General features: G+C 35.7%; 1 protein-coding gene across 6 annotated transcripts in view; it reads right to left on the bottom strand.

Moving 5' to 3' along the window:
- The window catches only part of COL24A1 (collagen type XXIV alpha 1 chain), a 379894-nt gene that overhangs the window by 47662 nt on the left and 306015 nt on the right, over positions 1 to 26217 (bottom strand). For 5 of the 6 annotated variants that reach the window (XR_004274543.1, XM_032296380.1, XM_032296379.1 and 2 more), the window contains 5 exons: positions 5260 to 5367; positions 3252 to 3359; positions 3106 to 3159; positions 2503 to 2565; positions 488 to 541 (listed from right to left, as the gene is read on the bottom strand). Coding sequence is in view for 4 of the 6 variants with exons in the window: in XM_032296380.1 (XP_032152271.1) it covers positions 488 to 541; positions 2503 to 2565; positions 3106 to 3159; positions 3252 to 3359; positions 5260 to 5367 (387 nt within the window). In the remaining 2 variants the exon portion in view is untranslated. Of the gene's footprint in view, positions 1 to 487; positions 542 to 2502; positions 2566 to 3105; positions 3160 to 3251; positions 3360 to 5259; positions 5368 to 26217 lie in introns of those variants that run through there. The other variant, XR_004274544.1, reaches the window with a different exon arrangement.

Genomic DNA, 26217 nt, shown 5'->3' with positions numbered 1-26217 from the left:
TCCTTCATCACTGTAATCTGTACTCTATCTTCTACTACAGCTTATTCTCTCAAAGATTACTGTTGACTACTCCTTTCTTGAAATACCTGCTATTCTCACAAATGATTTTCTCCTTCCTTTATAGTGGGTACTTGCAAAAACTCAAATCTTGGCTATCTACACATATTTTGCTATCTATCTTCTCTCCTCCAAAAGACAAATTCATTTTTATTGCTCAGGTGTTCATCTCTATGTTTATGATGCTCTCCCCTTCCTGACTCAGTTCTATTTCTTTTCTCAACTCCAGTTATAAGTGCCTACCTACGTATTTATACCGTCTTCATTACACATGTGGTCCCTAACTTCTCAGGAATCATCTTCCAGAAGAAAATGTACATCTATTTTTTCCCTTTGCTTCTCAAATACCCAGGGTGATTCTTTGTAGATTATTATAGAAATAGGATTAAAGAAAAAAGAGTACAAAAGACCTTTATTATGATAAACTTACAATTCGACCTGTTGGGCCTATTATACCTTCTCTTCCAAGAGGACCAGTGTTTCCCTGTTGAGGTAAAAGAAAAACCGTCTCACAGTTAGCATAATTAAAAAAAAAATCTGGAAAATCTCTTGTGCAATGGTAAAAGAGCCATGTCTACATAGTTTCACTTTTAGTATAAAATCTTATGACATTAGCATAAATTATAATCATGGTTAACAGTATGTGACACAATTCTGCATAGGATTAAAGTTTCCTATCAGGAGAGTTATATCTGCATAATTTCTAAAGAACTGATAAATCAGCATTATGATTTTTATGTGGTGATAGCTTCAATGATGCATTTTATATGTATGTCATTATATAACAAAACTACATAAAAGAATAGAATGATGAACAAGTTTTTGAATAAATTTCTGTGCAGATGTTGAAGGAGCAGATGTTTGGGTAACATGAAGCATGACATAAAGAAAAAGTAGAGGAAGGAAGCAGAGGGCAGCATATGTGACCAACTAAACTTCAGTTCTTCACCTGTAAAACAGGAATAAGAACACCTACTTCATAGGGCCATTGTGAGAATTAAATATGAAAAGTGCTTTTAAAACTTTAGCTGTTATTTGATTATGAAGGTAACCTTGAATAAGCTGGATCTCTGATCAATTCTTCCCCAAGTAGGAACGGAATAATTTCTCAAGGAATACAAAAATGCTCATTTTAGTTTTTTCCCCCAAACTCCAGCTTCCTTCGTTCTTCAGAAACCATGAAAATAACTGATACATTTATAGCTGAAGAAATACTGAGAAAGGTCTTTAAACAAACAATTACCATGACAATACTCTTCTCTGCCTTATTTTTTTGAATTAGTATTCTCTTTTTTTGAGATGGAGTCTCACTGTCACCCAGGCTGCAGTACAGTGGTGTGATGGCTCACTGCAACCTCCACCTCCAGGTTCAAGTGATTCTCCTGTCTTAGCCTTCAGAGTAGCTGGGATTACAGGCCCATGCTACCACGCCCAGCTGATTTTTTTGTACTTTCATTAGAGATGGGGTTTCGCCATACTGATGAACTCAAACTCTTGACCTCAAGCAATCCACCTGCCTCAGCCTCCCAAAGTGTTGGGATTACAGTCACGAGCCACCACGTCTGGCCCTCTTTGCATTATTGAAAGCAATTTATTGCAAGAGTTAGGAAAGTGCTGTAGGATTTGAAAAGTTTGACATCCACTTAACAGTTATTTAAGATACCTTTATCCTACATCTGAACTGCTTCCCATTGTCCTCTCTCTGTTCTTTCTACATTTGCCCTTGCAGCTATTAGTCATAGAGATGCTACTACCACAGCCAAACCATTACCTGAAGTTTTTAATTTTTTTCTTTTCAGTTTTATAGAGCATCTCATCAATTAGAAAGTTTTGATTAATAAAAACTGAAAACAAAACAAAACAAAAAACTAAAAACAATAATCAGAAACCACTGTTGGCTTATTTAACCTACTACAATTTGCAATTATAAGCACTCACTGCTAACTGGAGTTCTTTAGACCCTGCTTTTTGCAACTGTTTAAGCAGTTCCTCATCACTCTCTTGGTATACCTGCCCCTGGGCTGGGAAAACACAGCTATTGGGAAATATTTTCAGTCTGGTCTGAAGAGCTCTGTTCATACACAATCTTCTTCCAGGTAGTGCATGGAGGTGGTCTCTGGTTGTATTAATGTTTATAACATGAAATTGCTGTTTGTTTTTGTTCCTGGTGTGAGTTAATAAATACATTATCCAGTCTTCACAGTAATTCTGATGATTCTTTTTTTTTAAGTAAGACTGGGAATTATGGGTGGTCTATGAGGTATTTTGCTCAAACTAATATATGAACTGCAAAAGGTTGAACTGTGTGTGTGCCCTTATGAATTTCTATCTTAAAAGTCATTTTATTAAGTTATTTATTTGAAGTACATTACATTTAGAGCTCTTAAGCCCTACAGTAAGCAAAGAACCACAATTTCTGGGTAGGCAGAATGACTTTACACTTACTCTCTGTCCAATAGGACCTTTAGGGCCTGATATTCCGACAATGCCAGCATCCCCTTCAGGACCCTAGACATAAATAAGAAACAGATAAAATTTGTAGGTCTGCGTGAACATTTTACAAAATGATTTCATATCCATCTATCAAGAATTGCTCTTTAAAAAATGGAATATAATACCGTTGTACATGGTGAAGTATTCAGAAATACTGAGGCCTACAATTTACTTGGAAATACACCAGCAAAGGGAGAGAAGGATACATAGATGGATAAGCATGATAATGCCAGTAGGGTAAAATGTAAATAATAAAATTTAGGTAATAGGTATCGGCATTTACTGTAAAACTTTCTCAACCTTGCTGTATGTTTGAAAATTTTAAAAATAAACTGCTTGGGAAAAGGAATGAAAGAAAAAAAAAGCATATAATATACTAGATGTATAGTTACATAATTTTGAAATCAAACATATTCAAATCTTAAATATATAAACATGTACCAACTGAAATTTTACAGATTTTTTAAAAAGCTCAAGTTAGAGGCTATACTGATATTTCAACATCTCTTTTATTTCTAGATAGCTAAAAGACTAGAAGAACATATGTAAACATACTTTAGGGCCTGGGAATCCTTGGAAACCTGTCAAACCTTGAACACCATATTCTCCCTGCAATGTGAATTGACATGATAATAATTATTGTACAATGGTATCCTGTTCTGTAGAGTAAGTGCTTGGTAAATTTCTGAGGTGGGACATACAGGCTGCCCTTTCAGGCCAGGCTCTCCACATGGTCCTTGATCACCTTGTGCTCCTCGGCGACCTCTTTTACCTTGAATTCCAGGTTGACCATGCAGCCCTTGTTCACCCTACGAGTAGAACAAAGAAAAGTGATCTTTACTTTAAAACATATAAACATATTGGCTTTTGAATGAAACACAAATATAGGCCCATCCTTAGGCACAATACTAGGCACTGGGAAAATCAAATTTTGCATGATCATCCTCTTCACCAATATTTTCCACATAAGTAATATTTAATTATAATGAACCAGAAGTGTAGCAGTGGGAAAAGGAAATTCCAGAGACTGTAGTGATGTGTGGAAAGAAAAAGGAAGGGGCAACCTATACAATTAGTAAGGCTTGAGAGAGGATAGTGAGGGTGTGGTATGTGTGAGTGTGTTTATATGTGATGGAACTTATATTTTATTTCTTTTTTATTTTTTATTGGAGATGTGGTCTTGCTCTGTTTCCCAGGCTGTAGTGCAGTTGTGTGATCATGGCTTACTGTAGCCTTAAACTCCTAGGCTCAAGTGATTCTCCCAACTCAGTCTATTGAGTAGCTGGGACTACAGGCACACATCACTGCACCGAGCTAATTTTTCATTTTTCTGTAGAGACAGGATATCACTATGTTGCCCAGGCTGGTATTAAACTACTAGCCTCGAGTAATCTTGCATTGGCTTCCCAAAGTGGTAGAATTATAAGTGTTAGCCACTGTGCCTGGCCAGAACTTGTATTTTGAATTGATATAATTTTTCTGTGTTTTCCCTAACATCCAGAGATGATTCAGCTATCTAATAACAGAAAAAGAGTAGTCTCCTGAAGTGTAAATCCTGGTTTTAGTCATAATTATCTTTTTAATTCCATTAATAAAAAATTTCCATTATCTGTTTCCCTAGTTTCTTTTGATATGAACTGTCTTTATACTCTGAAAGTTCACTTTAAGTATATACTTAATCACCATTACTATTGAATTTTTAAAATTCAAGTCTTTTTCCATTGATTTTTATTTTTGAAATGAGAGTTGAAATATCTTTCACACCATTTCTGAAAGTAAATTTAGAAATCAGGTGGATTTTAGAAATATGTTAATAAAAAATGATGTTTGGTAGACCTTGGCCAAAGATTCTTTAACAGATTATCTCACTGTCTTGAGACAAAGCTATACAACTTTTGGACTTGACAAATATGGATTCTTCTTATTACAAATTCAAATCTAAAAGGTAAGGCTATTTCTTTTCCTGGTTTGGGTTTTAGTACAAAGGGGTATTCATGACATAAACATTAACAGAAGACTAATATTGTAAACAGTAAGCAGGTAGATCATGATTTTCAGTTTACCCACATCAATCAGAAATCTGAAAATTCTTTAGAAATGAAACTGTGAAAAACAGGTTAAGAAGAAATAATGGTAAGGGTGCCAATTAGTCCAATGCTAAGACTTTTGGACTAATTTCTAAGTTGTCTGAGTCAATCCTGCATGAGATATTTCTAAGAGAGGTTTTGTTTGGAAAGTCTATTCACATGTGACAGACTCCACACAATAAATGCAATATAAGACTTAATTACTGTCATATTGACTCTAAGAAACAGTCTGTACGGTTATCAGGTTTATTGATTGGTTAGGTTCAGAATCAGAGGAAAAGGAAATGTATTTGAGAAAGTATTTATCTGGAAGTAAATAAGATTTCTCTGTTTTGGAGGAGAAGACAGATGGCAAAGAAGGCAAAAGAACCAAAAATGAGCATTTTTAAAAGCATCACTAGTCCTGGGTCAAAGAGTTGTTATGCTAAATAACATGCACTGAGGCTATCATGGGAGATGGGTATGTCAAAGCCACATACTTTTTCTTTCTGTAATGTGCTTTTCATCTTAGCCAAATTCTATCAAAAACTACTAATCTTACCATCCTGTGATCTAGCCAATGAACTCAGGGCCTGTAAGGATGGCCAATACTACTCACCATCAGAACAAAACATTAAAGTACCTTTGGGCCTTGAACTCCTGGGCTTCCTGGCAAGCCTGATGAACCCTTTACTCCTGGAAGACCTGGAGCTCCGGCAAGGCCTGTTCTTCCTGGACTGCCTCTGATGCCCTAAATAACACAGTTAAGAAATGAAAACTGGGAAAGTTTCTAAAATGTCAATTTAGAGGCTCAATAAAATGTAGCAAGAGTTGTGTCCTGAAAGGCTGCTGTTAGCATACTGCCCAGGAGTTATCCTAGGCTTCTTTCCCAAAAGATGAAATGTTTACATACTATTTTAGGAACACCCACCACTCACTTGAAATTTCTATAGTTCATGCAATGATCTTGGTGGGCTTTTAAAACAAAAACACTGAAGCAATATAAAGTCCACCAGTATCTTCTTACTTATATAGCAAAGATATAAAGTGTGTCTGCTGTATTCTAACTTTTATATTATACTCTGGTGTACATGACAACTCTAATAACTGATGAAATTCTCCTTAAGAAGAAAATTCTATTCCTCAACCATACATGGTTCCAGAAAATTTGCTAAAAACGGTTTAACTGGAAATAAAGTTAAGCAAAAAACCAATATATCCTTAAAACCAAATCCTAAATCAGGTTGGCAAACTATAGTTTGCAAACTAGATTGAGTCGATCACCTGTTTCTGTAGATATCATGAACTAAGAATAGTTCTTACTAAATGTTGAAAAGAATAACAATATTTAAAGACTTGGAAAAATTATATGAAATTAAAATTTCAGTATATGTAAAGTTTTACTGGACAGTCATATTCATTCATTTATATATTGTTTAGGGCTGTATTTGCATAACAATAGCAGAGGGGAGTAGTTATGACAGAGATCTTTTTTTTTTAAATTTCATTTTAAGTTCTGGGGTACATGTGCAGGATGTGCAGGTTTGTTACACAGGTAAACATGTGCCAAGGTGATGTGCTGCAGCTATCAACCCATTGCCTAGGCATTAAGCCCAGCATGTATTAGCTATTTTTTCTAATGCTCTCCCTCCCCTGTGCCCTGACTCCATCAACAGGCCCCAGTGGTATTATTCCCCTCCCTGTGTCCATGTGTTCACATTGTTCTGCTCCCACTTATGAGACTATGAGCTGTTTGATTTTCTGTTCCTGCATTAGTTTGCTGAGCATAATGGCTTCCAGCTCCATCCATGTCCCAGTAAAGGACATGATCTTGTTCCTTTTTATAGCTGCACAGTATTCCATGCTGTAAATGTACCACATTTTCTTTAACTGTCTATCATTGATGGGCATTTGGGTTAATTCCATGTCTCTGCTATTGTGAATAGTGCTGCAATGAACATGCACATGCATGTATCTTTATGAAAGAATGATTTACATTGCTTTGGGTGTATACACAGTAATGGGATTGCTGGGTAAAATGGTATTTCTGGTATTTCTGGACCTTGGTTCCTCAAGGTCTTCAAGGAATCATGACACTATCTCTCACAATGGTTGAACTAATTTGCATTCCCACTAACAGTGTTAATGTGTTCCTCTTACTCCACAGCCTTGCAAGTATCTGTTGTTTCTTGACTTTTTAATAATCGCCATTCTGACCAGTGTGAGATGGTATCTCATTGTGGTTTTGATTTGCATTTCTCTAATAATCAGTGATGTTCAGCTTTTTTATTTTTTCATGTTTGTTGGCTGCATAAATGTCTTCTTTTGAGAAGTGTCTGTTCATATCCCTTGCCCATTTTTTTAATGGGGTTTTCCTTTCTTGTAAATTTGCTTAAGCTCCTTGTAGATTCTGGATATGAGACATTTGTCATATGGATAGACTGCAAAATTTTTCTCCCATTCTGTAGTTTGTTCACTATGATGATAGCTTCTTTTGCTGTGCAGAAACTCTTTAGTTTAATTAGATCCCATTTGCCAATTTTTGCTTTTGTTGCAATTGCTTTTGATGTTTTCACCATGAAATCTTTACCCGTGCCTATGTCTTGAATAGTATTGCCTAGATTTTCTTCTAGGGTTTTCACAGTTTTGGGTTTTACATTTAAGTCTTTAATTGATCATGAGTCAATCTTTATAGAAGGTTTAAGGACGGGTATCAGTTTCCATTTTCTGCATATGGTTAGCCATTTCTCCCAGCACCATTTATTAAATAGGAAATCCTTTTCACATTGATGGTTTTTGTCAGGTTTGTCAATGATCAGGTGCTTGTAGATGTGTAGTCTTATTTCTGAGTTCTCTATTTGGTCCATTGGTCTATGTTTCTGTTTTTGTATCAATACTATGTTGCTTTGGTTACTGTAGCTTTGTAGCATAGTTTGAAGTCAGGCAGAATGATGCTTTCAGCTTTGTTCCTTTTGCTTAAGATTGTCTTGGCTATATGGCCTCTTTTTTGGTTCCATATGAATTTTAAAATAGTTGTTTCTAATTCTGTGAAGAATGTCAATGGTAGTTTTATGGGCATAGTTTTGAATCTATAAATTACTTTGGGCAGTATGTTTGTTTTCCCAATATTGTTTCTTCTTATCCATGAGCATGGAATGCTGTTCCATTTATGCCCTCCCTGATTTCCTTGAGCAGTATTTTGTAGTTCTCCTTGAGGAGGTCCATCATTTCCCTTGTTAGCTGTATTCCTAGGTATTTTATTCTCTTTGTAGCAATTGTGAATGGAAGTCCACTCATGATTTGGCTCTCTGCTTGTCTGCTGTTTGTGTATGGAAATGCTTGCGGTTTCTGAACATTGGTTTTGTACCCTGAGACTTTGCTGAAGTTGCTTATCAGCTTAAGAAACTTTTGGGCTAAGATGATGGGGCTTTCTAGATATAGGATCATGTCATCCGCAAACAGAGACAATTGGACTTCCTCTCTTCCTATTTGAATACCCTTTTTCTTGTCTGATTGCCCTGGCCAGTATTAAATCAGTACAATCAGAAGTGAATTCTGCTAAGATGCACTAAAACTGACAACTATGTATTAAAAAAGAATTATTGGACAAATTTGCAAAACTTATGGTGGGTAGATTTTCTGAACTCAAACAGTTTCAATAGCATATCTTAGACCTAGATGCAATACATTTCCATATTTCAAAATCCATTTGACTGTGCACCTGAGGAGTTTCTACCTACCTTTCAATTGGAAATTATTAATCTGCAATGTAATGACATGCTAAAAGGCAAAAAGGCAAGCATTTTTTTTTTTTGAGATGGAGTTTCACTCTTGTTGCCCAAGCTGGGGTACAATGGCATGATCTCAGCTCACTGCAACCTCCACCTCCCAGCTTCAATCAATTCTCCTCCCTCAAGCTCCCAAGTAGGTGAGATTACAGGCATATGCCACCACACCTGGCTAATTTTGTATTTTTAGTGGAAACAGTGTTTCTCCATGTTGGTCAGGCTGGTCTCAAACTCCTGACCTCAGATGATCTGCCCAGGAAAGGCAAGCTCTGAAAACAAAATTCTGATGAATAGCATCTTCCCTAATAAAATAACAACAGGTGAAAACCTAAAGAAACCCACAGAAAAAGCAGATTTTAATAAGCTAAATGTTATCCTCTACAAACTCCGCCATTTTTCTCATTACTAGTCTTGCATTACAAAATTTTTACTGAATTATATTTTTAATTTCATGAATAAAAATTTTATGAAAAATTTATCTCTTCTTACATAAGTTCATAAGTAATACCTTTGATTTTTCTTTCTGCAAAGCCTAAAATTTATTCATATTTATATGAATATTTACAGAAATATTTATTTATATTTACAGAAAAAGTTTGCTGACTTCTCTTCTAGAAATGACTTACTTTCCAACTTGATTCCTAGGATATTAAATTGGGTTATTAAATGGTTTCTCCATGTATTCAACAAATATTTATTGAACATGATCTATGTGTAAGGAACATACTATGGGAATGCCTCTAAAGACATAGATATAAATAACATATGGTTCTTGTTTTTAAGAAGTTTAAGGTTAAATAAAAAAGATGATACCAGCTGTGGTGGCTCATCCCTATAATTCCAGCACTTTGGTAGAGCTTAAGGTAGGAGGATTACTTGAGCCCAGGAGTTTGAAGCCAGTCTGGGCAACACAGTGATACCCCATCTCTATAAACAAACAAATAAATAATCAGGGCATGGTATTGTGAGCATCTGCAGTCCCAGCTACTTGGGAAGCTGAGGTGAGAGAATCACTTGAGCCCAGGAGTTCAAAGATGCAGTAAGCCATGATTGTGCCACTGCACTCGAGCCTGGGCAACAGAGTGAAACCCTGTCTCAAAATAAATAAATAAATAAATAAGAAAAAGAAAACAAAAAGGACAAAATGTGATGGAATGTACTATATAAATAATTGTAATGACAGCAAAGTTAAAAAATTCTAGAGAAGAGAGATATAAAGTAAATTTCTGAGTGGTTCTGAGGAAGGAAGTTACTTTTAGTGGTAATCAGAAAAGAAATTAGTGAGAAAAAACTGGATCATGAACACAATACAAAGATAATGCCCTTAAAGTTATAAATGTGATGGGAGAGATGTTCTGGCTCAAGATAGATTAAAGTTATTTCTGTGGAAGTCCTGGTTAAAAGAATGGGATTTAAAAGGTAAAGTCAATTTTGAATTTAGTACTAAATCATTTTTCCTTTTTTTTCAAATAACATTTTCTTCAAATTATGTCATCATATATTTTATTATTTTCTTCCTTACGGTAAAAAATAATTAAGTGTATTTTTAAAATTGCCCTTTCTAAGTAGATTTTCTTCATGGTCACAAAACTCACTAAAATAATGTAGTTTATATCTACTAGGTTCATGCCCTATGCTGGGTGCTTACAGGGAGGTACATATGGGATATAGGTTCTGGTTTCTCAGCTTGACCTTTAAGTCTTTTTTATCCCAATGGTCTCTCACCATTTACCTACATTAGTGGTGCTCAATATTTTGAAGGGACCACCATTACAAGCGCAAAATCCTCACAGAAGGAGAAAGGGAGGAAGAGGGAGGAAGGGAAAGTGAAAGAGAAAGCGAGAAAGAGAGAGAAGAAAACAAAAAGAGAGAGAGAAAAAGAGAAGGGGAGGGAAGGAGAGAGAGGGGAGAGACAGAGAGAGCAAGAGCTAGAGATCCATACTGTGGACTTAGGATTCAGGTGATGTTGTTCTTCCAAGTTGCTTGTGCCTCATCCTAACTGTATTAAATTATCCTGTTTCTTTCCCCTGGCTTCTATGTGTTTTATATTTGTTTTAATTTTGTCTATGAGCCTTTTTGTTCCATAACTATGGAATAGATTATCTGGTAGCGTACTTTCCACATGAGTGATGAGAACCCTGGGGTCATGAGATGGTGCCATTTTAGAGTTCATCAATGCAGATGATAGACTTTGGGATACAAATTTTCAAAAATGCTCAGAGAAGACACAGGTGTTATACCAATGACCAGGTTTCTAATGGGGATACAACTTTACAGGAAAGGTGAATTTTAAAAACAAAATTCAGATGAATAACACCCTCCCCAATAAAAACAAAAATAATTGAAGGACCTAAAGAAACCTGAAGAGAGAGCAGATTTTAAAAGGTCATATATGCAAAATGAAAGGAAGGGTATGTAAGCAAGGAAAAAATAAAGTAACAAAACAGTTGAAAAGTTAAACCAATTGAAAAGTTAAGTTATAGATGTAGATCACTATAAGAATTTTTTTAAAAAGCATTAGGTTGTCTTGCAAGTTTATAAGCCTCTTATCCCCAGATATGAGGCAATAGATATTGTAAGGAGATGTATCATTTGAACTGATTATCCTAGATGATTTTAAGATACCTCAAAATTTCATAATTCTGAAATAGGACCACTCTGCCTAACTTATAATTCTAGGCAATTTCAAAGATCTTTATTTTCTAATTTAAAAAAGTATATTTCGGGTGATAAAAATGGACATTCAGATACTACTGAACACACCTGAAGTCGAGTTATTTTTGACTGAGAATAATGAGCACAAAACTAGTCATTAGGGTTAATGGTATACTAGCAGCTTCATTTTACTTGCAGTGCTATCAGATATTTAGTCCAGTAGAATGAATATATTCCAAGTCATTTACTATGGTCGTTGGTTTCTTAGAGAAAAATTTGGGGATGGCAGCAAAGCGTTCTGTCCAAAGTTCCAAACAATGTTTTATACAAGTAAAGAACAAACATTTCTTATTATGAATACACAGATGGCTGATTAATTCTGTTTGCAAGAGAAACAGATGCTAACCCTAGGCATTCTTTCCAGTATCTTCTAAATGATTTGTCTAAAACCATTCAGCAAATGGTAAATCATTCTGGGCAAATTTTAAAAAGTAAATAAAACTATAATTATTATTAACTTTGGTCAGAGACATCAAAAATTAATGAACAGCTTACATGTGTATTAAAAATTAATATAAGAGTACATGATGTCTCATGACCACAGACTTCCTTTATTCTCAGATAGGAGCCAGTCTCTCTACTGAAATAAGTTTTAAATCTAGCAGGAAAGTGCTGTCAGTTTTGACAGGACTGAAACCCACGGCTTCCTAAGCCTTTGGACTCTAAAGTACTTGGATCATTAATGATAAAAACAACATCAACCACAACAACAAGAGTTTCTTTTTATTGAGTGCCTTCCATCTGTCAGAAACGAATAGCATTATGGTCTGTATTATTTTATTTGATCTGGTGTCAGTTAAGGAAAGAAAGCGTTGCTTTTCACTTTGACTTTCCTCTGGGGAAAGGATGAAATAGTTTTAGTGTAAGTTTGCCTTCATTTTAAAACTGAATGGAAAGATCTGGGAAGGAAAATGGGGCTATATGCACACATTTAGAAGAAAGATACAGAGAGAAATTATGGAATGATGATGATTTATGTGTATATAATAGTGAAACACACCAAAGAAAGTGTCACCCTGTTATTCCCCCAGCTCCTTGGTTTAGCTGTCTTATTCTCATTAGGATTGAAAAAAATAAATTAAAAAATAAGCAACAACAAATAAAATTTGTTAAATCCAGGCAACAATAAAAATCCACATTTTAAAAATAACTAAAAAATTATCTTTAAAATTTATGCTGAGTGACACTACAGATATTTTGAATATTAATTTTATTGATTTCTCATAGTAGAATGATAAACTTAAAATGAAACTGAACTTCATATTAATTGATATTTTTCTTTAAAGTACCACGTTAATATTTTTTTTTAAGTTTTTTTCTTTCTCTTCTGCCAGGCACTTTATGTGCACATAGCATTACATTTATATGGTTATTAACTATGTGAGATGATAGTAAGAAAAATTAATTTAAAACTAATTTACTTTCTGTAATACAAAAATAAGTATAATATCCTGGATTATTAGGCAATGTAAGTACTGTATTTTTTTTCTTAAGCCAGCAAACCCAGAAGTTATATAAGTAATACTTTACTTCCTTGACTCTGAGCAACTCAAAACACTTCTGTTTAAGTAGGAATTTCTAATTTTATTTGGTTTGCTAAATATATCCCTCCTAGCAAAGGACTGGCTGTTTAAACATATGTGGAATAATAATTATTAGGTGATTATATACAAGGCTACATTTTACATAAATAATGTAGCATGCATAACATTTTCCTGCAGTGCCAATCATAAGTAATGTAGCCAATTGCTAGAAATAAGATTTATGAATGAGGTGTATACTAAAGTTAGGAGGTAATTTTAGTTTTGAATATCTAAACATATTAAAGCTTATGGAGCTGAGAGCACAGTTGAGGCAGGTCTTAAGGTAGTGAAGACAGGTCTGTTTGACTCACATTTATGCCCAAGAATATACAACGTCTTACTCAACCTTAATGAATACAGGTATTTTGACATTGTTTTAGTTCACAGAAGTTATTTACAACTAATGGCTTATCAATTCTGAAAAACAGTGCAAATGCCACTATGATATTTGACAAAATAAGAGTATTTTATGAAATTTCCTTTACCCAGGTCTCGGCATCCAATTGCAGGACTAACAGGGACGGAAAGAAGACATTTCATCTATACTTTGACTCTTAGATATGTCTAGGTTCAGACCACTGTGGAGAAATAAATGTCTATCCTTTCATTTCAAAAATAACAAATAATCTTCCCATACTATCTTATTTGATTCCCCCACAACCCTATGAACACACCAAACTCCATGAGGGCAGTTTTTTGCCCATTATTCACTGCTATATTCCCTAATTACTGGCTCTTAGTTGGCACTAAACAAATAGTTTTGAATGAATGCATGTCAGCTTTACTATTTATATTTATTATTGTGAAAAGATGGTACCCAATAAGTACATATATAGTATACCATGCATTTTACATACAATATTTCATTTGATTCTTATAAAAACCATACGGATTAAGTATAATACTATTGTACTCATTTTATAAATGGTACTTAAGATGTTAAATAGCAATTACATCTGGATTTTAAAACCAGGTCTCCACAGTCCTAACAACTATGTAAAGAACATTCAATTCCCAAATATTTATTGAACTTCTCCTATGGGCCTCACACTGTGCAAGGTGATTCTACAGGACTCTTGGGAGAGAAAGACAGGAAGACAACATCCATGCTCTGATAGAGGCAGTATATGGAGCATACAAAATTTCAGAGCAAACAAGCTCAACTCTGACTACAAAAGTGCATGAAGGAGGTAATAGTTCAATTAAGTCCTAAAAGATCACCATAAAGTTAGAGGGAAAGATGGAAGAGCTTTCTAAGCAGTGAGAATAAACTACATATACAAAGGCCAGAAAGTGAGGGAAATAATAGGATTTGAGGGCTAAGTAAATAGGCATACTTGAAGAAGCATGGCTCTGAAACTAAGATGCCTGGTTTGAATTCTGATTGCATTACTTGTTGTGTGTTTGACCCTGGAGAAGTTATTTAGTCTCTCTAGGTCTCAGTCTCCTTTTCTGTAAGGTGGATATAAAAGTTATCTCTACTTCGTGGAGGTTTTGTGAGGGTTAAATCATTTAATACATATCAGCACCTGGAATAGCACCTGGGACACAGTAAGCGTCTAATAATTATTAGCTATGATTATGACTGAAATGCACAGCACACATCAGAAGCAAGGTAGAATATATGTCCGGAAATGTCAATAGAGGCTGGATCATGAAGCAACACCATTCCATAAAAAGTATGAACCAGCTCATGCCTGTCATCCCAGCACTTTGGGAGGCTGAGGTGGGAGAACTGCTTGAGCTCAGGAGTTCAAGGATAGCCTAGGCAAGATGGTGGAACCTTATCTCTACAAAAAAAAAAAAATAAATAAATTAGTGAAGAGTGGTGGTGCATGCCAGCAGTCCCAGTTACTTGGGAGCCTGAGGGAGGAGGATCACTTGAGCCCAGGAGTTCAACGCTGCAGTAAGCTAAGATAATACCACTGTGCTCTAGTCTGGATGACAGACAGATAACCTGCCTCCATTAAAAAAATAAAAAGAGTATGAACTTTATCTTATTGGGAGTCATGGAAAATTCAACTAAGAAAGTTATATCCTTTAACAGATATTTCATTTTGTTGCCAATATGCTTCCAAATACACTGAGCTTTGTTGCTCTGGAAGAGTTCCTAATGAGTAGAAAATGAGCCAAAACAAGCAGCTGGTGGGTGAGGGTGGGGGAAGGAACGGGGGAGGAGGGAAAAAGTAGCAATCAGGATAAGCCACAACTGGATAATCAACCTATTAATAAGGAGATGACAGGATTTGCTAAATGTAGAAATGTAGATCTGGCCAGTGAAGATATGTCTCTTTCTCCAAAACACTGTGAAGAAAAAAATGTATTTTCTTAGAAAGAAAAGTTTCTTTAGTGTGACTAGCCTATGAGAACATACAGCCCAGATGGGTGGCAGGGTGGCTGGATTTCCTAACAGAAGCTTTGATGGTGGTCCTACTACAAAGGTGCTGATGAAGTGTGTTTTTCCTCCTTATACTGGACACAATCCACAAATGGAAAAGTCAGGATTTTCAAAGTTCCTTTAAGACAAGAAGCTCATTTTAGGCAACACTTAGGTCTGTGTTCACCTGGCATACTGCAAAGTCAAGATTGAAAGGCCTTGATTTGTCCTAAGTCAAGTTGTTAGTTTTATTTCTTTCCCTCTTTTCCAATGACTAGTTTTATTGGCTGCAGCAGTAAAAAAATAAAAAGACTGGTAAGCATTCCTTTTGGTGACAAATGGATTTATGATCTTTGCAAGGAAAAGTTGTTTTGCTTTTTCCTAATGATTGAGGTTCTATGCTTGTACAGAAGTCCAACTCGATGAAAACAGCATGGTAGACTCATTTACTACAGATGTGCTAAGTTGACTGGCCTCAAAACACTCATTTGTACAGAAGAAAATTCACACAGGCAATGGTGAGACTCCCCAGTACTGTCCTTCAGTTATAGTCACATGACCTTGAAAAAACATTGAAACTGCAGAGTGAATATGTCAAGAATTCTTTAATTCCTTGGCCACATCAAAAAAAAAAAAAAAAAAAAAGAAAGAAAAAGAAAGAAAGAAAGAACATTGTTTAGGAAAATCAGGCAGTTGCATAATGCTAAAAATCTCAGAATAAATATTTTTCTCAGTGGAAAAGCCCAGCAGTCTTGAAAGGTAAGCCAAGGAACACCATGGTGCTGTGATTAAAAAAAAAAAAAAAAAAAAAAAAAAAAACAAATGGAAAGATGTCCTTATCCTCCATTGAAAATATTTCAAGGAACTTGGTAGTATTTACAAATGGCCTTATTTCCTCTTAAGTAGTTTTTCTATTACCACAGTAGGTTTGAGAAATATTTCTCTTAGAAATCACTTTCCTTAGTTCCCAGTTAGCCATTGCTACCTTATTTCACTGAACAACAGAATGATTCCTTATAAAGCATTATAACTCTAATTCCATATCAAAGATTCTACAGAGAGAAGAGACATTTATAGAAAATATTACCATGTGCATAAATACCAACAGCATGTGCAAACCTTGAAGTTACAAAGAGTTCCTCAAGAAACAGTTATTTTAATTTTGATGGATACAAAACATTTCAACACTTATGACATCCTAATATCCTAAGTATGCATGTAAAATTTGCCTCACTTGTTCTGTGAAAATGCTGAAAAGTAGCAGATGATGACTTATCATCTGGTAGCTAATTGCTTACTAATCGCAATATTAGCATTCAACTTCATGACCCGAGGAGGTATATTGGAGCAGTATCTAACATAACTGTAATTCATTTGTTTCTTTCAAAGTACAATCAGCTTTCTGTACCAGTCATACATAAAGGGACAGAATCTGTTCTGTGGCTCAGGACTGGTTTGTTTTTTTTTTTTTAATGGTTCCCAATTAGAGTAATTTAGGAAGTGGAGCTAGAATATGCAGGTTTTGTTGCCTAATTCATACTCAGATTTTCCCTTCTCTTGACTATGTCTTCGACTTCTCCATATCTGCTAGGTCTTTCTGATGAACATGTAAATGTGGTCAGGATTCTCTCATTTAAAAATAACTTTTTACTTTAAGTTTATTGTCTGGTCATTGCCCTATTTTCTCCTGCAGAACCAAACTTCTCCATTAAGTGGTTTGAATGTCCTGATTTTCTCACTGTTCACTCTCTCCTCAAGAACTCCAATCCTACTCCTTCCCCCAACCTGACAAGATTCCTTGCTAAAGTTACTATGACCTCCATTTATTAAAATACATGGTCATAATTTCACTTTATTAGATCTATGTACTAGTGAGAGTCTTTACTTGCAAATACCAGAAACTAATTCTGGATAACAACAGCAGAAAAGACATTGAAAACACATTTGGTAGCTCATATAGTCACATGTAAACCTGGAGAATCAGGTTTGGAAATGGGCAGAATTAAAGTGATGTCAGGAAGCCAGAATTTGGACACTATAGCATGTACTACATCTGCTGCTGGACATTGAACACTATTACTGATGCCACTGTCATCCCTGGAAACTGGGAGCTGCTGATGTTACCGCCACTGCCACCAGAACAGATTCTCCACTGTCTCCGCCTCTGTGTATCACTAACTCCCCATATGAAGGTGAATATAACTAATTGATCAGGCCTAGGTCAGAGCATACATCCTTGCTTCAAGTGACAAACCCCCACAAAAAACCCAAAAAATTATTAATACAAGTGTCCAACACAGTTTTTCAAGATTATTAGATATGTTGATGACATTCTCCTTTTTGAAATATGCTTTCTTAAATCTCCATGACATCGCATTCATTTTTTCTTACCTATTATAATCATGCCTTTCAGTCTTTTTCCTCCTTTATCTGACTTTTAAATGTTAGAGCTCCTCACAGCTTGGTTCTGGACCTCCTTCCCATTGTTTATTTAACAAAATTTGTGTTTGTTTTCTTTCATTTGCTCCCCAGATCCATTTACCCCCACCTTCTCTATCTTGCAACTTGTCCTGGAAATCTGACTTTCAATGGACTGCATCACTGGGATTCTCCTGCCCCCTGGCTTCCAGTTGGGATTGGCCAATGTGATGCACCACTAGGATACTGAAAAGTGAGAGGAGAGAAAAGGAATATATTTATTTCTCCCATTTCCTCCAGTCTTTGGCATTCTGTCAGTGGCCAGATTAATCTCAACTATAGCTCCTGTCAGATACCTCTTTTCCAAGTTTCTGATCTCAACTTGATTCTAATAATATCATTTCTTCCCTTTACCCTTTCAGCTGTAAGGACAGTAATGACTTCCTACTGTTGATAGTCTCTGGGTTTCCCTGCACCCTTTGTTGACTCTTTTCACCCTGTCTACATTTCTGCAGGTAGTTTCCTCAAAATTCCAATTAAGCATCTGCTTCCTAACAGGACTCTGACGGAAACATTATGTATATGCTGATGACTCTCAAATTTATATGTGACATCCTTTCTCAGCTCCAGCTGAGAATATTTAATTGCTGACTTAATATCTCCACTTGCATGTCATAATCTTGCCCATAAAATTTAGGCCTCCTGGCTGAGGCAGAGAATTGCTTGAATCTGGGAGGCGGAGGTTGCAGTGAGTCGAGATCACGCCACTGCACTCCAGCCTGGTGCCTGGCGAGAGAGCGAGACTCTGTCTCAAAAAAAAAAAAATATTAGGCCTCCTATATAATATTTGCTTTTTCAGTGATGGGCAGGCATCACAAGGTATTAAGTTGGAAACCTGTGCAAGTTAGAAATTTTGAAGTCACCCTTGCTATCTCCCCTCCCTTATGTCTCACAATCAAATGTCAAGTCCTATTAAAGCTACATCCTAAATACTGCCTAAATCCATCCACTTCTATATATTTACACTTCATCAGTCTAGTTCAAACCAAGAACACCTGTAGCCTGGAGTACTGCAATAAATAGTCTCATTAGTCTCCTGCATCTTGTCTTGTCACCTTCTAATCAATTTACTATATTGAAGCCAGAGGGAATCCATTACAAATATAAAATCAGATAATGTCTCTCCTGATCTTAAACCTCAGTGGAGTCTACTCTCTTTAGATAATGCTCAATTACCTTAATATGTCCTTCAATAGCCTCCATGATATGGTAATTGCATACCTCAACAGCATCAAACCATATTACTCTACATCTTGCTCACCAAACTTTAGTCATATTTGTATTTGATTTTTTTTTCTTTCTTTTTTTGCTAACTAGAATAACTAGTTTACTTTTTTTGATTCTTTAAGCACATCCTGTTCTTCCTAGCTTTGTATATGCTGTTGTCTCTGCCTAAAATGTTTCTTTCCTGCTTTTCCACCTACAATTATTATTCCCAATTTACTAACTCCAGTTATCTTTCAGTGTCATCTCTCTCCTCCTCCCCATTCATATAACATATGAATATATATATATATGTAGACAAGATATTTATCTCTATATATCCATTTCACTGAGTATAACTGACATGAAGTAAACTTCAAAGTATATAATTTGATAAACTGGCATAATAAATATACCTATTAAACCATCACCACTATCAAGATAAAATATTCACTACCCCTAGAAGTTTTTCCTATTCTTTTGTAAGCCCTCCTTTCCACACCTCCCACATGCACTCCTATCTCCTGAAAACCCCTGATTTGCTTTTTGCCAGTACATATTACTTTGAGATTTCTAGAATTTTATGTAAGTGGAACCAAACAGCATGTATCCTTTCTCTGTTTTTTTCCCCTACTCGTATAATTACTCTGAGATTCATCCATGCTGTGGTATGTATATCATTCTTTTTTACTAAGACTAACATTTCATTGCACACATGTACTAGAATTTATTTAGCCATTCACTTTTTGATGGATGTTTGATTTGTTTCCAGTTTTGGGCTATTACAAAGAAAGCTGCTATGACCATTCATGTGCAAGTTTTTGTGTGAATATATGCTTTCATTTATCTTGTCTAGGAATAGAATGGCTGGGTTATATGTTAGAAATATATTTAACATTTTTAGATATTACCAATATATAAGATAATTGATATCTTAACAATATAGAGGCCGGGTGCAGTGGCTAACGCCTGCAATCTTAGCACCTTGAGAGGCCCAGGTGGGTGGATTATAAGGTCAGGAGTTAGAGACCAGCCTGGCCAACATAGTGACCTGGTCTCTACTAAAAATTTTAGCTGTGCGTGGTGGCATGCACCTGTAATTCTAGTTACTTGGAGGCTGAGGCAGGAGAATCACTTGAACTCAGGTGGTGGAGGTTGTAGTGAGCTGAGATCCTGCCACTGCACTCCAGCCTGGGTGACAGAGCAAAACTCCACCTCAAAAAAAAAACAAAAAACAAAAAAAACCAATATAGTCTTATGATCCAATAAATAGTATATAAACTGTTTATTTAGGACTTCTGTAATTTCCCTCGGTGATATTTTATAGTTTTTAGTATATAGGTTTGCAGTCTTTTTTTTGGTCAGAATTACCCCTAATATTTCACACTCTGACACTACTGTAAATAGCACTGCTTTCAAATTTTCAAATTTTCAATTTCTGATTGTTAATTGATAGTACATAGAAATACAATTAATTTTTGTATATTAATCTTCCATCTTGCAACTTTGCTAAACTCAGTTTTCTGTAGATTTCGGATATTCTATGTAGATAATCATGTTGTCTGCAAATAAAGACAGTTTTACTTCTATTCCAAACTAGACATCTTTTATTTCTTATTATTACACTGGCTAGAACCTCACTGAATTGACTCAAATTTCCAGTACAATATTGAACATGTCATATAAATATGAGGGGGTAATATTCATATTCAAGACATCAGAAGGTTTGCCTCACAAAGACCTATATTAAAATAATTTTTGGAGAAAACATTGAAATAACAGAAACAAATTCAGGAGATTCTGCAAAGGAGAAAGTAATGGTTATCAAATAGCTTTATTAAGTTTACTATTTTAAAAAGAGGCTAGAAATAACAGAAATAAAAAGAAAGTAAATGCATAAAGACTAAAAGTAAAAAATTGAGGCAAAATACAAACATGATGAAGGAGAGGGGTGGTCTATAAAAACAAAGGGACATGAGAATATGTGAAAGTATTTGTTTTGTTGGAGGGAAGATACAGATAGTGATATGTTAAACAAATAAATAGATTTAAATAAATACACATTTGGTTATTACGTTCAGCAAAACTGCACAAAAGGAACAACAAAAGAAGTAATTTTTAAGCCAGCAGCAGACACTTTGGTCATCCAAAGGAAATTAGGAAATAAGAAGAACAAAAGGATAGGACAGGTGTATTAGTCCATTTTCATGCTGCTGATAATAATGACATACCCGAGACTGAACAATTTACAAAAGAAAAAGGTTTATTACAGTTCCATATGGTTAGGGAGACAAAAAGAGAGCTGGTACAGGGTAACTCCCATTTTTAAAACCATCAGATCTCGTGAGACCCATTTACTATCACGGGGATAGCATAATTCACTCATCTCCTACTAGGTCCCTCCCGTAACACGTCGGAATTATGGGAGCTACAAGATGAGATTTGGGTGGGAATACAGAGCCAAACCATATCAACAGCTCAAAGGAGATACAGATTTCAGATAGCAAATATTCTTTTTTTTTTTTTTTTTTTAGGATCTTGTTTTGTTACACAGCCTGGAGTGCAGTGGCATGATCATACTTCACTGTAGCCTCTAACTCCTGGGTTCAAGCAATCCAATTGGACTGAAGCAATCCAATGCTTCAGTCTCTTGAGTAACTTCAGGCACATGCTACAATGTTTTGTAGAGATAGGGTCTTGCTATATTGCCCAGGTTGGTCTTGAACTCCGGGCCTCAAGAGGTCCTCCTGCCTTGGTCTCCCAAAGAGCCAGGGATTACAGGTATGAGCCATTGCACCTACGTGGCAAATTAGATGCATTCCCTCTAACATCTGCAGCAGTAGAAGAATTTGCACGATTGCTGCTATTGTTTAATATAATATTCAAGGTTACTTGCAACTTATGTGGAAAGAAAAATAAATGAATCTAAGGAAAGAGATAAATCTGCCATTATTTGAAGATGATATTATCTACCTAAAAGCCCAATAGAATCATAACAGTAAATTATTCAAAATAAAAAATTCAGCCATATTAGACTATAACTGATAGAAATCAGTAGTGTTTATTTAAATAAGTAATAACTACCTAGAAAATAGAATAAAAATAAGAATATACAAAGCCTTTATTGAGTAGCAATACTGCCAATTTATAAAGACAAACAACATGGAGTTTTAGACCGCCTTTGTAGTTAGTGACTGTGGAAATTACTTAATCTCTCAGTGCCTCAATTTCTGCATCTATAAAATAAGAAGTAAAATTATGCCTACCTCATAGGGTTGTAAGGATTAAACTTGCTAATACATTAAAACACTTAGGTTACCTGGCATGTTCTAAGTATTGTATGAATTTTGCCATTACTATTATGAAGAAATTCTGTTAGAAAATGATAGAAATAGGTATTTCCTGCTTTTATATTAGATAACTAAAATTATAAGATACAAATTTTCTCCAAAGAAATCTATAAATTCAAGTCAAATCTAACAACAATTCCAGTTTTTGTTTTATTTTTAGAGAAACTCAACAAAGTGAATCTCAAATTATGTGGAATAAAAGTCTGTAACTAGCTAATCAACCTTAAGAAAAGAGGTTTAAATAAAGGGGACTTGCCCACTACATGTAAGAACATACTACAGAACTATAGTAATAAGAATAGTGTGATGGTACAAATAGAGCAGAGGTCAGCCAACATTTTCTGTAAGAGGGCCAGACAGTAAATTTGTTAGACTTTATGGGCCATACGGTCTCTGTGTGAACTATTCAAGTCTGCTGTTGTAGTGTAAAAGTAGCCATATGTAAATAAATTTCTGTTGCTGTGTCCCAATAAAATAATTTATAAATACCAAAATTCAAATTTCATGTTTTTCACAAAACATTCTTCTTTTGATTTTTACTTTCTACCATTAAAAAATGTAAAAACCATTTTTAGCTCATGGGCCATATAAAAAGAACAGGCTGATTTTTTCACCAAATGTGATTTGCTAATACTGGAATGGGCTGCTGATATTGACTCAAGCATAAATGAGAATTTTTAAACAAGTTGGCTGGATTTTATATGTTTGCCTTTTGAAATCCAATCTCTATCCTACTCTATGACCCAGCAGGCTCCTTTACTCTAGCTGTTGGTCAGTGCCTTACCAAAGGGGTATGAACAGGAATAAAGTCTCCTGTAGTCACAAGGCAGTTATGACTGAGGACCCAACCCACTGTAAGGCTTGCAGAATTTGCATATTAATACATCTTCACTAGCTAGATTCTATGCTAAGATAAGAGCACTGGTAAAGAAAGAGTAGAACCCCAAGACAAGAAATGGGGACATTTGAACAGACATAGGCAAGACTAAGAACTCTGAACCTCTAATCCCTCTCAATCTTCCTTGCTTGTCGAGGTAGCCCCTACTCAAGTGCCTGGGAACACCATTAATAGTCCAGTAGATTGGCAATTTGAAGCCTGGACTCAATTGTGGCCTATAGTCAATGAGGTTGAAATGCTACAGCTTCCTTCATAATAGAAAGGTATTCAAAAGCTCAGGAAGATGAAAATGTGGAAATGATTCTTACTGCAATCTGATCAGCTAGCCTCTAACCACAGCCCCTGGAAGGGCCCAAAGAACATTCTTTACCACATAGTTAAGAACTATCATTGGAATTAGGTTCTCTGATATATATGGGAACACTGGAATCCCTGAGTGGTAGAATCCAGGTTACAGTGCTTCGCCATCAGAGAGAAGGTAGGAGCATTATCACAATAAGCTATAAGGATGGACTGAAATCAGACTGTTTTGACCTGCAAAGATCTGCGGAGATGGTTAATTGAACACAGGAGCCATAGGAAATGAATATATCATAGTGTACTAGAATATATTAACATATAGGTAGAAAAATTGTAGGTCTTATAGATATAAATTTTACTTAAGCCCCTGTGCTTGGGATTCATGAATTCTCACTCAGTTCTCAGTCTCAAGCCAGTTCCTAGATCAGAATCCCCTGATTGAGAAGAAGGTAGGTTCTCTTTGAGAAAAAACACTGGAATGTGGTCAGAGGTGTATGTTATAACTCATCCCCTAAGTATTCTTGAGAGAGACCTATGGTCATTTACTTGGTGACTGAACACTGGGAAAAGACAAATTCCAAGCCTTTCTACAGCTGTTAAGATACTAGCTATAACCTGATGACAATCCCTGGAAATAAAAAAGAAATATTATTAGGGCACTCTGGTCAGAATGGAAGCTTATGAGGGCCAAGTGATAAATGGAGTTTTGATCCAATTCCTTTTCCAAGTGGGCCCAGTAAGGACTGTAAGCTCAGCTTTTTTTCTTACCTCCAATCTCAGAGCATAGTGGAACTTCCTAACTTATATAGCTTACTATTTTGGTACAATGGGAAGATACAAATGAATGTTCCTACAACTGTCCCTTCCTGTCCCCTTTATTATTTATTACATTAATAAATCTAATGTAATAATACATTCTTGTGAAAAACTGTACATTTTACTCCCATTCCTGTGGAAAATTGTACATATTATTGCTGTAAAGACCTGAAAGATACAGGAGTAGTAATTCATACTATATTCCATATCCATTTAACTCATGTGTTTGGCTATAGCAAACAACAGATAAACCTTGAAGAAACTGGTAGTGTATTACAAACTTAATGGGTTGGGAGATGATGACAATTACAGCTGAAGGTTCTGATATGGTATCTTTATTAAACAATATAGCCACTGGCAAGAGCAGCTACTAACCTGGCAAAAATATTTCCTATCTGCATTCTTATCAGTAAAGATAATCAGAAGCAGTTTTCTTGTCTTCATGTGGCAAGAAAAGCAGTATCCCTTCCCTGTCTTACCTTGTGCTACGCAACTCAATTTGCTTCTCTGTCACAAAACAGACTAAGCAGATATCTTTATAGTCTGGATAACTCACAAAATATCATTTGGGTCTATTAAACTGGACTTGGAGAGTAGAAAAGAACAAGCACCCTAAAGGTGTACCAGAGGATAGAATTTAAAAGTTCAGGGGCCTGATAAATGGGCCTAATGGGTTCTTCCTGCCTATTGCACAGACAAAAATAAATTCATTGAGACTACAGCACTGTGGTAGAGTTTAATTGATGCAAGGCTGGCCCACATGGGAGAACTGGAGTGTTCATTCAAATCAATCTCCCTGACGGCTTAAAGGTTAGGGTTTTAATATACAATTTGGTGGGCAGGCAGCTAGGGAATTGGTGCTGCTGATGGGTTGGGGAAATCACAGGAGTGTGGAAAACTGTCCTTGTGTGCTGAGTTTCCTCTGGATGGGGACACAGGATCAGTTGAGTCAGGTTTCAGGAGTCTGGTGGAGTCAGTCAAAAAGATATCTCAGAAAAACCAGTTTTAGGTTCTATAATAGTGATATTATTTATAGAAGCAATTGGGGAAGTCACAAATCTTGTGACCTCTGGCCATGTAACTCCTGAGAAGTTGGGATTATAGAAACTATACCTATTTTGTAATCTCTGGCCATATGACTCCTGAGCAGCAAGGAATTATAGAAACTATACCTACATCTTAGTAGAGCTCAGGTGTCTCCCATAATCCTATTCTTGTGGGCTTTAATTAGTTGTACATAGGCAGTTTTGATTCCCTGAGCAAGGAAGGGGATACTTTTAAGGTGGGACTATTGTCATCCTTGCTTTCAAGTTAAACTATAAATTCTTCCCAAAGTTAGCTTGGCCTTGATCAAGGACAGCTTGGAGGTCAGAAGCAAGATCCTCTGACTGCCATAATGTTGAAAAGGCAGTTTCATGGGTGAAGTTCCAGGAACAATCATTTGGGGGCACATCAGGATACCTCCTCTAAAGTAGAGATAAATTGTTGTACTTTGCACTGACTGACCATCACAATAAAAGAGATATAGTTCTGGTGAGCCTCTGTGACTTCGGAGTCAACTTATACCAGATTCGGGTGTTTTGCTCTAATCCATTTTCTGAGCAACCTGTAAGGATGCTGGTTTTTTTAAATTGTGGAGCTATATATACAATCATTTAATATATAAATATATATGTTTATATCTATTAAAGAAATACATATATATTAAAAAATCATTTTAAACATTATTAGGTATGCATTTCAGGGGCACTAGTACATTTACATTGCTGTACAACTGTCACTACCATTTATCTACAGAACTTTTTATTTTCCTGAACTGAAACTCTACACTCATTAAACAATAACTCTCCATTACCCCTTCCACCAAACCCTGGCAGCCCCATTCTACTTTCTGTCTCTCTGAATTTGATTATTCTAGGTGAGGTAGGAGGTCAGCAGGACTTGTTTTCCAAGCACTGGTTATGACCCTGGTGATCAAAACAGGATCTGGTTAAAATAGGGTACAGTAAAGAAACTGACCAAAACCAGCTTAAACCAAAATAGTGAAAAAAGTGAATTCTAGTTGCCCTCAGTGCTCATTATACACTAATTAT

The sequence above is a fragment of the Sapajus apella genome, unplaced genomic scaffold (assembly GCF_009761245.1).
Source record: "Sapajus apella isolate SASKATOON/1434 unplaced genomic scaffold, GSC_monkey_1.0 scaffold36, whole genome shotgun sequence".
NCBI lineage: Eukaryota > Metazoa > Chordata > Mammalia > Primates > Cebidae > Sapajus > Sapajus apella.
This window is presented reverse-complemented; position numbering and strand designations above follow the sequence as displayed.